Genomic DNA, 13,256 nt, shown 5'->3' on the forward strand with positions numbered 1-13,256 from the left:
GTGCTGATGGTAACTCTGGCTTTTGTTGTCCAGGTACTGTGGAAAGATCTTCCCACGCTCGGCAAACCTGACGCGGCACCTGCGGACGCACACGGGCGAGCAGCCCTACAGGTGATGCTGCCCCAGCTCTCCCCACTCCCCACTGCTGCTTGTTCTCTGTTCTGGAAAGTTGTGCCAGCATAATACTGCAGTCCTGTAGCATTACATATAATGATTCATAGGACTGTATATTATGTGTACCAGCCAAAAATAATCAGGGCTGGCAGCTTGAAGATAGGCACTTAACTTATATTTAGATGTATGCTGGCGAGTGAGTGGTCTGATCTGCAGTGTTGTTGAACACTCACATTAACCATTCATCTCAAGGACAGCTGAAGGTGCTGAATGTCTCTGAAATTCAGGCTGGTTTGAAGGGCTTGCCAATAAGCTAACTGCTGGGTCTAGCTAGATTTTTTTTTTCTTAATGTATATCAGAGGTGGCTGGAGTAGTGGATCAAAAAACAGAAGAAAAGCAAAGCCCTGTAATGTATCTGCTTGAAAAGAAAAGTTGGGGGTTTTTTTTTTTCTTAATGTATATCAGAGGTGGCTGGAACAGTGGATCAAAAAAACAGAAGAAAAGCAAAGCCCTGTAATGTATCTGCTTGAAAAGAAAAGTTGGGGGTGTCTTACCTAAAATCCAAAGTTCAAGAAGACTGGTCAGAGCAGGCAATTCACACCCGGTTTCAGTTGTTGCTTTGGGTGTTTAAGGCAGAAGGCTGAACTGCTGTTTTCTGCTAGTTGTGGACAAAGGGATCTGATTTTTACACCTCAGTTTGCGTTGTGTCTGTGCAAAGGGCCCACTGCAGGACTGCCCATCTCCTCCCCGGGCAGCAGACACGTTTGGTGTGCCAGCCTGGGCACACACTGGTGCTGGGGCTCCTGCTGGCTTAGATGTGATTAAAACTGGTGAGAAAACGTACATGTTTATATAGGTGTATGAAGGAGTATTTCCCATGGGGGAAACCAAGTGGGAATTTTTTCCTCTGGAAATTTCTGTTAGTGTTTTGCAGTCAGTTTCAAAAAACTTTGGGGGAAAAAGAAAATCTGCTTTGGTTGGTTTCTTGTTAGAATAGGTACATGTGTGAGCAAAACGGAATGAATGATGAATGGAGAGCTCACTGAAAATCCAGCATTGTGTTTTCCTAAGTGTTCTGCAAGTTGTCAAACAACAGTCACAATTCAGTTTCATCTTTGGTAGCTGATATTATGATGTTTCCATACACAGTCATAAGTCCACAACAAAGCAAATGTAATAGTTGTTAAATAAAGGGAAACACAAACAAATTTATTAGTGGCAAAGGGCCATGTGGTCAAATACATCCAATTTTTATGCTTACTTTAACCTAAGAAGTTGCTCTCTCCCACGTTGTAATCCCTGGTACATAGAAAGTCAGATTTTTTTTTTCCATACCAAGTCATACAGAATTCTGAATGTAGACATTAGGTAAATCAAAAATTTAAAAAAACTCTCCAAAGCAGACATATATTTTGGAACCATTCCCTGTTCTGATTTTTTCAGTTTGGCTGTTTGATATGCCTTGAATGAGCACTGTGTATTCACCACACACCCCTGTCTGACCAGAATGCTTGCTGCCGATTATTCAGAGCTTGTTAGTTCAGTTTTCTTCCAAAAAAGGAGACTTGCAACTTAACAAAGGTTAGGAAAATAAAGATTTATTTGATCTGGTCTTCTCCCAGAAAATGGCCTGTGTGTTTTTTTTGTAACAGAGGTTTGACTTCTGGACAATGTTGCATTATAATAGCACTCCTGAGAGCTAGAGCTACATTTACAGAAGAGCTTAATTATCATTGATTTTCTTTTGCTCTCAGAGAACTGAGATTTCCAACTTTTGCAGCAATAATTGTTTTGAAAGCTTGTTTTTTAAGTGCTGACTTTATGCAGGTAAAAGGAGGTTGCTGACATTTCCCAGTTTTACTGATGTCTTTCTAATAACTTTCCTTTGGATTGTTTAAATGGTTTTTCTTTTGATACTATCAGTGTTTTATATTCATTAAAATATGAATTAAAATGTTCTTAAATCATAAACATAAACTGACCAACTGTCCAAGTGTAGATAAGAAACAGGCAGGACAGAAAATAAGGTGCTTTGGTTTTGATTCCTGACTGTCATTGATAAGTGATGTGTTTTGTACCAAGTCCCTTAAACTTCCTCAGTGTGCATTTAATTATGTATAAAGTGGGCATTAATAGCACATGAGCAATAAGGAGGCAAATTAATTCTTTTTGTATAGGCAAAGTGCTACAGTTTTTTTTAAGAGTAAGAAATACCTGGTAGTGCACTTCAGTGCCTAAAATTCAGCTGCTTCAAAAAGAGTGAAGGACAATATGCTATAGAGCAAAATTCCACAGGCTGCTTTTCACTCTTCTGCACCAAATCTGAAATTCAGCAGTATGTGTTTCAGAACCCAGTGGCAAAAAGGGCTATCAAACTTAGCTGTTTCTTTCAGAGAAATAGAAAATAAGTTGGGCTTGTAAAATCATGTTGGACTTAACTGGAAATTCAGGTTGTAAAAAATAGGATTTTGCTGCTGTTCTGAGCATACAAAATCCAGGAGAGGCAGTTTCTGGTGAAGCTCCTTATGCTTGGAGCCTGTGAGCATGAGGCTGTACTGTAGCTGTGGGCTTGCTTCTTACTTTTGTTTTCGTTCTCTGGAATCTCAGAATCACATAAAATATATAAAACCTGGACTGGGAACAACTAAAAGCTGTTTGATTCAGCAAGACTTCGTTTTCTTCTTTCAAATGTCCGCTCCTTCCAGGACACTCTCTAATTGATTCTTGAAGTACACCCGATCCTGAAGTGCTGCCTGTGATCCTCCCTCTAAAGATGTGCTTCCTGACGTCTGTTTTGAATTTGCTTCTCTTTAATTTCCTTTCAGGCCCCTGTGTCCTGTTATCTGCTAAGTTTGTTAGCTCAAACTAACAGCTAAAGCTGATGTCACCGTGTCACTTAAGATTGCACATAGTTCAATTAAAATCTCCTCTTTCTCATTCTCTTTTTAAAAAAAATGGAGCCTCCATCTGTGGTATAAATGCACTTGAGACAGGGGAGTGACTCAGGCAGAGAAGCTGTCTGTGTTTTACGTGTTGTTACCACAATTCTGTCTTTACAGCTCACATTGATCATTAAATAAGTGTAAAGTTTTGCACGTGCTGTTGAGACTTCACAACACGTGTCATCAGATGCTGTCCTGTCACGTGTGCAGCGTGCCCAAGCTGTGGTAGCTGTACAGTGATTATCTCAGTTACTCGTGCTCGGGTCATTGGGCTTTGCTGCCTGTTTTCCCCCTTGCAGTTGTGTCATACCAGGTATCCGAGGCCCTGGGGCTCTGAGGGTCGCCTGCTGCTCCCCGGAGCTCCCGAGCTCCAGCTTTGCCCAGTTCTTTACCATCATTCACTCCCACTTTCTATTTTTTTTAGCCTATTGGTGTGTCACTTTAAACTGATCAGGGAGAAACTTTACTAGCGTTTTGCCAGTGTGTTTACAAAGCAAATACCTCTTCTTTTGAGTTTTATTCTTCTCCCGCCTCTGTGTTCACCTCTTCCCTGAATTTAAGCTGGTTCTTCTGTCTGGGTCATTCATTTAGATTAAAACCAGCAGAGATCCAAGCGCCGACCCCTCTGGGACCACAAATAACGCAGACGTCTCCGTCGCCCTCGCCTCTCAGACGTTGCCTATTGCTCCCTTCCAAGGCTCCTCTGTTTCCTATTTTTTTAACAAGCTCTTTATCCTTTCTCCGTACCCTAACCTGGATCCACATAGCTCATGGTTAGAGCAAGGACCTGTCAGAGGCAGCTTTTCAAAGACTTCCTGGACATCTAAATGAATGGTGGTGCAGAGGCCAGGCCGTGCTTGCCGTGCACACGAGTGCTGCCTTTGAAGTCCCCGAGCCGCCCGGGTGAGTGATGCAGGAGAGGCCCGGCCGGGCACCCGGGGCAGCCCCTGTGCCCCCCGTGAGCCCTGCACTGGGCAAACCCCAATAAAGGAGACTTTGGGTAGAAGGACACGGTCTGGAGGGCACAGGCAGGGAGGCAGAGCCGTGGCCTCAGCAGGGACGAGGAGGGGGCTGCTGATAGGATGCCAGTAGAACTAAGCTAAGCAGAATGGCTTAAGAAAGTCCTGTGGAATAAGAGGGATGCTGGGGTGTTGGCTAGTGTGGACATTTCAGCTTTCTGAAGTGCTGAATGGGAGAAGCTGCCAAAGCCTGGCAGCTCCTGAGAGCAGCTGCATTGGTTTCTAATAGTCAGGGGGAGAATAGGAGCTGGAAATCCGTGCGTGTTTAACTCTCTGTTTATAAACTGTGCTTGTTCTTGCTGATGTTCAAACATCATCTTGTTTTCTTTAGTTGTTCCCTTCGTGTATTTTGAAAAAAATGAAAAAGAAAAACTTTTGAAGTCCGAGAAAACTGTGGTTTAAAAAGAGGTTTTGCTTTCTTCCTAGGTTAGTCATAATAAAGGTTCATTATTTGAAATATCTTCATTCGTTTTGGTGATTTAACGGTAGGAAATTCAGAGGTGGACACGGACTCCATAAACATTCAGCAAGAGAGAGTGTTTCATAAATGTATCTCTGCTATTTCCAAAAATAATACCAATTTCTTTCTAGAGACCAAATAAAAATCACAGCTGTAGCACATCTGGGAACTCCGTGTGTGTTTCACAGCAGAGATTTCTTACACTCTCACCTCCTTCCTGCATCTGAACCTGTTGTGTTTGGAGGGAGCAATACCAGTCCTTAGAGTCAGGGCAAATCCAGTGTCCTACCTGGGTGGCAGAGGCAGGAGAAGTTCTGATGCCCCCTCCCCACAGCGACCCGAGATGGCACCACCCCTGCACACCCTGCCACGTCCTGGCCGGGCACCCGGGCACCAGCTTTGCCCTGGGCTGCAGGGGCACAGAGTGACTCTGCTGAGGTTCTGCCCGGCCTTGGGGCTTTCGAGCCCCCGGGATTTGCAGGGGTCTGCAGCAGGGAAGGGATCGGTTCTGCTCCCCCGGCTTTGCGAGTCCAGCCGCGGGGAGAGCAGCTTTGCTGAGGTGCAGGTGACGTGCTGGGGGAGATGTACCGGGGGTCCGGGCGGGTTCCGGAGGAGCCGGGTGTTCCCAGCCGTGCTGCCGAGCCCTCGGCAGCAGCTCGAAGCTGCCCTCTGCAGCCCATCGCCGCCTTGCTCCGCGCCGGACGGGAGCGGGCTCCGCTCACAGAGCCCCGGCGCTGAGCAAAGCCCTGGAGTTGTCTGGAGGGAATCTGAACCCAGAGACTTTGGACAAGCTTCCAACGCCTCTGCCGTGGGTCCTGCCGAGGCTTGTTTCAAAGAGAGAACATTTCTTCACTCAGCAGTTTCCCTGAACGCTCTGGCTTGGCTCCTTATGTTTCACATTTTTTTTTCATCATAAAGCAGATATTCACTGCTTAGGAGTAAATCTTATCCTGTTTGGAAACTACGGTGTGTTTCTTGGGAGCTATTGTACTATGATAATAACTATAATTACCTTTAAAGACATGCTGTACTACCTACATCTTGAGTGCCACAAGGAATTTCACAAATAAATCTGGAGTTTTCTGTGTGTTCAGATAACTGTGTCATGCAGGGATATGCTAGCTAATAACTATTTTATACATCTAACCCTTCTTCTTCCTTCTCCCCCTGTCTTCTTTTTCCTCCCTCCACAGCCATATTTCACTTACTTCACCTGCAAAACAAGAAGGGTGGAAGAAATAAATTCACCTTTCTTATTTTTCCATTCATGTGTGGAAAAGTAATTATTTTGTTTAAAATTCTTATTTGTTTGGACGAGTCACTTCTTAATTAATCCTAATACTTTCTTCCTGCTCCTTGAGTAACAATAATATCAGATTTGTCTGGAATGATTAATGCCTTGTGCTTCCCAGGTCCTCAGCTGAGTAAAGATTTATAGACCAACATTTTCTGGTTTTCTGATAGTCAGATTTTTCTTCTTTTTTTTTTTTTTTTCCCTCCCTCACATTGCACTCTTTGGCATTTGCTTCTATTTTTCAGGTGTAAATACTGTGACAGGTCATTCAGCATTTCCTCCAACCTCCAGCGGCACGTTCGAAACATCCATAACAAGGAGAAGCCTTTCAAATGTCACCTGTGTAACCGGTGCTTTGGGCAGCAGACCAACTTGGACAGACATCTTAAGAAGCACGAGCACGAGAACGTTCCAGGTAGGACAGGCCGTGGCTGCGTGGTCCTGTCGGGGCACTGGGGGGAGGAGACACCACGGGCTGGTCTCTCTGGTCACCTTGGGAAGCCCTTCTGGAAAGCACTCTTTCTTAAGGCTGAAATCATCAGGTAGCAAACCCCAAAGGCCAGCTCCTCGTGCAGCCCAAGGTGGGTTTACCCACGGTGTGTGAGTGTCACACACGTGCTCATGGACAGCACCTGGCTCTGCCAGGCTCTTGGGTGTTACTCGTACGTGCCCTTTCCCAGTCCATAAAACAGAGCCCCTGACCTCCTGGGGACTGTGTCCAGGGAGCATAACCTCACCCTGTGACATCCCCTGGCACGGTGCTGATGTGGACATGTCGAGCTCCACCAAGGGTTTTTATCCTGAAGTAAGTTTGTAGCTATGTGTGGAGTTCAAGAAGATAAATAGACTTCACCTTAAGATAAAAGCTGAAGGAAGATGTTCCAGTGCTGAAGCCAGTTAAGTGATTTCCCAGGCTAGGGGAAAAAAGAAATACAGACAAGTTAAGGCAAACAGCTGTGCAGTGAATAGTGCTTCTTCCATTGTATAGTGCCATCCATAAATGCCAAACGTCCCCTGTATTTCTCTCTGTAGTTCATGTCTTGCAAACATGAGCTTCCTTTGGCAGCTTGGGTCCACGAGATTTCTCTTAAATGCTAAATCATTAATATATAGTGAGGGGATTGCTGCATAACCCTCCTCCTTTATTTTTCCTCTGATAATAGCTTTGGCAATATCTGATGGTGTTTCCTCTTCTCTGTTCTTGTTCCTCTCCCTCAGTGAGCCAGCACTCTGGAGTCATTACAAACCACCTTGGGACCAGTGCCTCTTCCCCAAACTCGGAGTCGGACAACCATGCACTTTTAGATGAGAAAGAGGATTCCTATTTCTCTGAAATCAGAAATTTTATTGCAAATAGCGAGATGAATCAAGCATCAACTTTAACAGATAAAAGGTAGACAAGCAAGTAAAGTGATCTGGTGACATTTGTTGTTAATGTGGTTGAAAGAGAGCTCAGCCTGTGTCCTGAAGGGCTTCATTTAGAACACTCCAAAGGCAGAAATGTAACAGTTTGGAAGGCAAATGTATTGAACTTCAACCTCTAAGGCCAGTGTTAAGTCTTTTCAGAAAGTGACCTGAGTTAGGACAGCTCACCCCAGAGAGCCACTAATGTTTGGGGACGTGGCTGCAACCAGAGGGAGCAACCAAGGGACCGAGTCTCGAGAGAAGCTGCATTGAGGGGCTGACTGCTGCCATGGCTCCAGCACAGCAGCTGAGAGAGCACAGAGCCTTCTCCAGATAAAAATGTGATTGTTGAGCCATTGCCTTCTGCCCTGAAACCACGTGGCCTGTCCCATCACCTGTCAGAGTACTGGTGAAGGAAACTGGAGGCACCTGCTTTGCTGGCCCATTAGTTTGTTTCAGATCTAACCATGTTGCAGGCCGTGCTCTGAGTGGGGTTTCACCTGCTGCTGTGCTCTTCTCACAAGCAGATGTTTAATGCCAAGAGTAAGGTTTAATTCCAAACTGTAAGTATGAGCAATCCACACGATGACATGACCCACGTGAGGAGCAGTGAAAAGTGTGGACCATGCTGACATAAAGCTTCTGGTGCAGATGTTAATCTTATTTGATGTCACTTGGTGGCATCCTGATGGCTTCCAGGCCCAAGGCACTGGTGATCCCACTCTCCTTCTCTTGCCATAATGCAAACCTGCTGGTTTTGTGGTGTCCACCAAGTCTGCCTGGGCGTGAATGGCAAAAGGAATACGAGGGGGAATTGAGGCTGGCTGTTAGATTACACCATGAGGAAAGTTCCTCCTTCTGGTTGCTCAAAGGGAGACTGGTAGGATACAGTAGCACAGAGAAGGAGGAAGGCTGTTTGTCCCACAGATGTTACATTTTAAGAGATGGAAAGCCATCATTTAAATCCAGACTACACAAAATTCTGCTTTGAAAAGCATTTGGGTTGGTATGTACTTGACATGCTTATTAGCCCTTAAGACACTGTGGAGGCTGATTTTTAAACGCCGGAAACATGTTGGGTTTCCTTTTCCTTGCAGTTTAAATAATATGTATGTGTACATAAATCTGTCTCTGTATTCATACATATGTATAAAATTATCAGAGTCTTGCATTACAGTAAAAAAGCATGAGGCATTTGGCATATTTTTTCCTTTTTTTTTCTTTTTCCCCCCCTTGACCAAATATTTCAGGCCAGAAAGCCAGGACATTGATGGCAATTCCCAGTGCCATGGATTGGCAAACGAGAAAACAGAAGATGTGGATGATGAAGATGAAGAACTGGAAGAAGAAGATGATGACAGCCTGACAGGGAAGTCCCAGGATGAAACGGTATCACCCACCGCAGAGCCCCGAGGAGCATTTGAGGATGAAGAAGATGAGGAGCCCACATCTCTCACCATGAGCTTTGACCACACCCGAAGGTGAGACGGGTCTTTTGAGAGGTCAGGTGGGGCTCTGACTCCTGCCCCTGTGCTAGTGGTAGTTTGTGAGTGCTGCTGTTTTATTTTTCAAGCCATGTCTCATACCTCTCGTTTTATTTATGCATTCACTTGAGAGATTCCATTTTCACTGTGGTGGGGGACATGAAACAAGTGGACTGCAAGGAGAATTTGTGAAAGGGTTATATCCAAAGCTTGAGAAGTTTGTGTCAGGAGAACAGCCCAGCACACAGCATTTTCAGGGTTCCAGAGTTCAGTCTTTCTCTCCAAAGCACTGGTCAGGGCAGAGGAAGAGGCACATGTATGCAGCCTGCTTTGGGCTGTGCTGCCCAGTTTAGTTACAGCAAACTGGTCTTGGCTTCAAGTGGAGTTCTTGAAACTCTGAGAAGTGAAGCTTTTTTTTTTTTCTAAGGTCAAGCCATGTCTAGACACTTGAAAATTAAAGTTTATTGTGCATAGTATAGGCTTAGGTTTTCTTTTTGCCTCAGTTTCCCAACTGGTGTTTGTAATGAGTGTCCCACGATGCAGAGTAGTGTGGTACTTGGTTTCAGTGCATCACTGTTTTTACTGGAACTCAGCAAAAACTCAGCAGGGACCCAGTGTCAGACATTTCCAGCAGTGGGCAGCAGTTGGACACCTCCCCACAGAAGACCAAAGCGACCTGTGTCCCCGCTGAGTCACAGGTCCCCGTGGCACTAGTGCTGTCTGTGCGTAGCCCTGCTCTCCACTTCTTTGCTCCTTGCATCCTGTGCCATTTCTGTGTTTGTCTGTCTGTCAGTTCACGCATGTGGCTTGTGAGACCCCCGTGGTATGTGCATGCAGGCACTGGGCCAGCAACACCCACCTTGGCTGGATGTGAACGGTGAGATGAGCTAACACCAGGTCACCCCCTCCCCCTGGTCATTGGTACAGGTGTATTGAGGAGGACGAAGCCGGCTTGTTAGATTTGGAGCAGATGCCGAATTTTGGGAAGGGGCTGGATCTTCGCAAAGCAGCCGAGGAAGCATTTGAAGTTAAAGATGTGTTTAATTCCACCTTAGACTCTGAGACAATAAAACAGACTCTGTACAGGCAGGCTAAAAACCAGGTGGGTATATGACAGAACGTTTTGTCTAGCTTGCCGCCGGCGCGTGCGACAGGATGAGCAGGCAGCTGGCTGCCTCCAGCCCAGGTTTATCTTCCCCTTCCAGTGGGCAGGAATCAAATGTAACCTGTGAACCGTGTGTGAGCTGTGGTTTGTTGCACCTGTACTGAAATAGAGGAGAAATGGAGCGAGCATCAGTGTTAGGTCACCAGGTCAATTTGTCACGTAGCCTGTGCTGTGAGAACGTGCCTGTGTAGGGAGACGAGGCACCTGTCTGTCCTCACCTGGCTGTGTAGGTGTTTTTATAGCTACTATTTATGTATACTTTGGGATGGGTCTTTAGCTGTTATATACTAGGAAGCTGCGAGGTTTGGTGTGAGAGATGGTGATAAAGTAGCCATGGGTTTGATGGTAAAAGGTAGAATAGACAATAGTATTTCCAGGACTTGCAGTCCAGAGGACTTCCTCATTTATCTCCCTGATTTCTAAAAGCAGAAACAGAAGTCTGCCCAGGGAGTTAGAGCAGTGCAAACCCACCAAGAAACCTCAGCAGGACTCCTCAGCACCTGCTGGAGTTCTGAGAAAAACCTGGAGCTATGGGGCAGATCCATCTGTGCTTTCTGCTTTTCATTAAACCAAAATACTCAGTCCAGTTTTAGGCAGTTCATGTCTCGAGCCCTACAAAAGGATTCTCACAAAAGGACTGTTCAGTGAGGTTGCATCACCAGACTGGGGAGATCATGCTCAGCCCTTCATGGGGGATGAGTGCAGCTGTTGCCTTGGAGTCCCTCTCTAGCCTTTGAGCAACAGACTTTTGAAGTTTAAAATGAACTCTATTTTAAAATGACCAGCAAAGTAACAGCTTAATACAGATGCCAAGCAGAACATGATTTTTGATTTATCATCAGCCCAAAATTGTGAAGTTCTTGTCCTCCTTCACAGTAGGTGCTAGCACTGAAGCTGGGGAAGGTCTGCTTGGGACTCAGCTTTTTTTCTGGGTGAAACCAAACACAAGCCACTTGCCTGACTCCTACATGTGTCCTGTTACTAACATGCCAAACGTACTAACTGTGTAAGAACAGCTTGCTCTGTGAAGTTCATACTACATTGTTAGCTCCAGCCTGTGCTTGGTATTTCTGCTTTTTGAATCAGTTTTATAGGGTATGAAATGCAGGTTTGGCTACACTTAAATCACGATAAGTAACTGAAATAATGAGAATCCTCTCTCGTGCAGGAAATGTGATAGCAAACCAATGTTTGTGTGAGCAGCACAGCACTGCTTTGTAGCTGGCTGTCTTCTGAGCTTCTTTCAGAAGTGTGCATGTCCATAGCTCTACAGATCTGTCCCTCTTCCAGCACACACCTACAACACGGGGATGTGTTGACTTGACAAGTAGATCTGACTCTGTTTTAAGAGGAGAGGTGAAAGTTGGGTAACCATTACAATGTCACCACTACAGTTGCATTACTAAGGGTCCTACTGTACTGAGCATTGTCCTGATGTCCCAGATAACACACAGTCTGTCTGTTGCCCTGCAAGGGGTTGTGGATGAGTGGGTACAGCCTCCACAGGAAGGAGAGGGCTACACAGCCACACTTCCCTTGCAGAGCAGGAGCATTCGTTACACCAGCTAATGTAGACCAGGGAGGGTGGGGAGCACGTCCTCCTCCTCTGTCTCAGGTCATGGGTGGCAATCACACTGGTTTCACCTCCAGTATATGTGGTTGTCACCTGCCTAAGTCTTCGCATCACTTGGCTGGGCTGTGAGAGGATGCAAAGGTGCATGAGATAAGTAGTCTCAGAAGAGAGAGAGCATCTAGGTGACAAGTAAGCAGGTTGTTGGTGAGAAAACAGACCTCTCAATGCATTTTTCTCAGCAGACGGTTTTAGCAGTTTCACTGCAGTAATAATCCCCCCCAACAAGACAGTAGGAACGCACTGGAGGTGCCAGTGAGCGTTTCACAGCTACCTCCCCAACTTCCCCTGTGCAGGTTTGTCCAGGCACCCGTGGGGCCGGGCAGGGAGCCAGGGTGAGCAGCCTGCTGCCATTGCTGCACCATTCCTGGGGGTGTGACCAGCCCCAGCCCCCTGCTCGTCCATGGGTGTTCTGTTTTGTAGGCACAAACCACAGGAGCTGGTGTTCTGCAGGTAGCTGCTTTCCCCGAGAGCAGAGCCTAAGTCGGGCGTGCGGCTTCACGGCCAAGTGCGGAGCTGGCACAGGAGGGATTTGGTCCTAGGAAAGCCCCAAGGAATTGTGGCCTCTCCTGCCTAAGCCCACAGCTGCCTATAAACTCTGTGGCAGGTCGGAGGAGTTGGGGTGATGGGCGTCATCCTCGTGTGAGGATGTAAACCAGGAGCTGCTGGCCGCGGGGTGCCGGGGGCTTGGTGGGGCTGTCTCACACAGCCTGTCCTGCGTGCCTGCTCACACGTGTCCTCTGCATTACTCTCTTCTTCTCCAGGCTTATGCAATGATGCTGTCCCTGTCTGAGAACGCTCCCCTCCACACGTCCTCCCAGAACTCTCTGGGTGCTTGGTTGGACATGGCAGGAGCAGCTTCAGAGTCGGGGACCTTTAACCCCATCAACCACCTCTGAGAGGTCAACAAGGCACTGGCCAGAGTCCAAGCGAGGAGGCGGTGGTGCTGCAACTATCCTAGCAAAAATCCTAGCAAGCAGAAGATGGATGAGGGGGCCTCAGGGAGTCGTCTGGACTTTTGGCTGAGAAGGAAACCTGTCACGTCCGACCTGCGAGTCCTGCGTTTTCATCTACCCAGAGTTTTCATTTCTAATTTATCAGAACGAACCTCTCCAAAACTGGATAACCCTGATGCAACCCTAGGATTTCACAGTCTGTAGGAATAGCATGAGCAAGACACGAATTGCAACAGTGCAATCAAATATTGGCCCCTCTAACGTTACAGACAGTATCACTGAGCCAGTAAAGCCTGCGTAGAAACGAGAGCTTGAACCATTCAGTAGCATTTCCTTTCAATCCAGCTGAATAGTGAAGTAGTAAGGAAAGAGCCAGACCTGTCCCTGGTGCAATTCTGACCTAGTCACTGGAGTTATACCAGGGAAGGGTAAATTCAACCCGTTTGATTGACCCCCCAAAGGATTTGAAAAATTCTGTGCTCCTGCAGAAATGCCATCCAGTCCTTTGCTCCCAACAACGTCCTGGCACAGCACAAAGCTTCTGGAAGGTGAGGCCACGCTGCCTGCAGCCACGACACACGGGCACAGCGTCCCAGCCGAGAGATCTCCAGCCTGGAGTGCTGCTGAGGGTTGGGGTTATCAACGTGCCATGCAGATCTGTGGCTCGTGGCCACCGGCTGTGCCCCGAGTGCCCTTCTCTCTGTGCCAGCGCTGCGAGGTCGAGAGCACTCCCCATCTCCACTAGTGCCTGTGAGCCCAAGGTGCTGCCTGGCCCCGCGCAGCCGGC

General features: G+C 46.8%; 1 protein-coding gene across 1 annotated transcript in view; it reads left to right on the forward strand.

Annotated features, from left to right (window-relative positions):
* The window catches only part of PRDM16 (PR domain containing 16), a 38,393-nt gene extending 25,981 nt beyond the window's left edge, over nt 1-12,412 (forward strand). Inside the window, exons 8-13 of the mRNA XM_008947157.1 lie at nt 34-111; nt 6,076-6,245; nt 7,049-7,223; nt 8,485-8,715; nt 9,646-9,820; nt 12,278-12,412. Of these exons, the coding sequence (XP_008945405.1) occupies nt 34-111; nt 6,076-6,245; nt 7,049-7,223; nt 8,485-8,715; nt 9,646-9,820; nt 12,278-12,412 (964 nt within the window). The remainder of the gene's footprint in view (nt 1-33; nt 112-6,075; nt 6,246-7,048; nt 7,224-8,484; nt 8,716-9,645; nt 9,821-12,277) is intronic.
* The last annotated feature ends 844 nt before the right edge of the window (nt 12,413-13,256 follow it).

The sequence above is a fragment of the Merops nubicus genome, unplaced genomic scaffold (genome assembly GCF_000691845.1).
Source record: "Merops nubicus isolate BGI_N331 unplaced genomic scaffold, ASM69184v1 scaffold7979, whole genome shotgun sequence".
NCBI classification, from domain to species: Eukaryota; Metazoa; Chordata; class Aves; order Coraciiformes; family Meropidae; genus Merops; species Merops nubicus.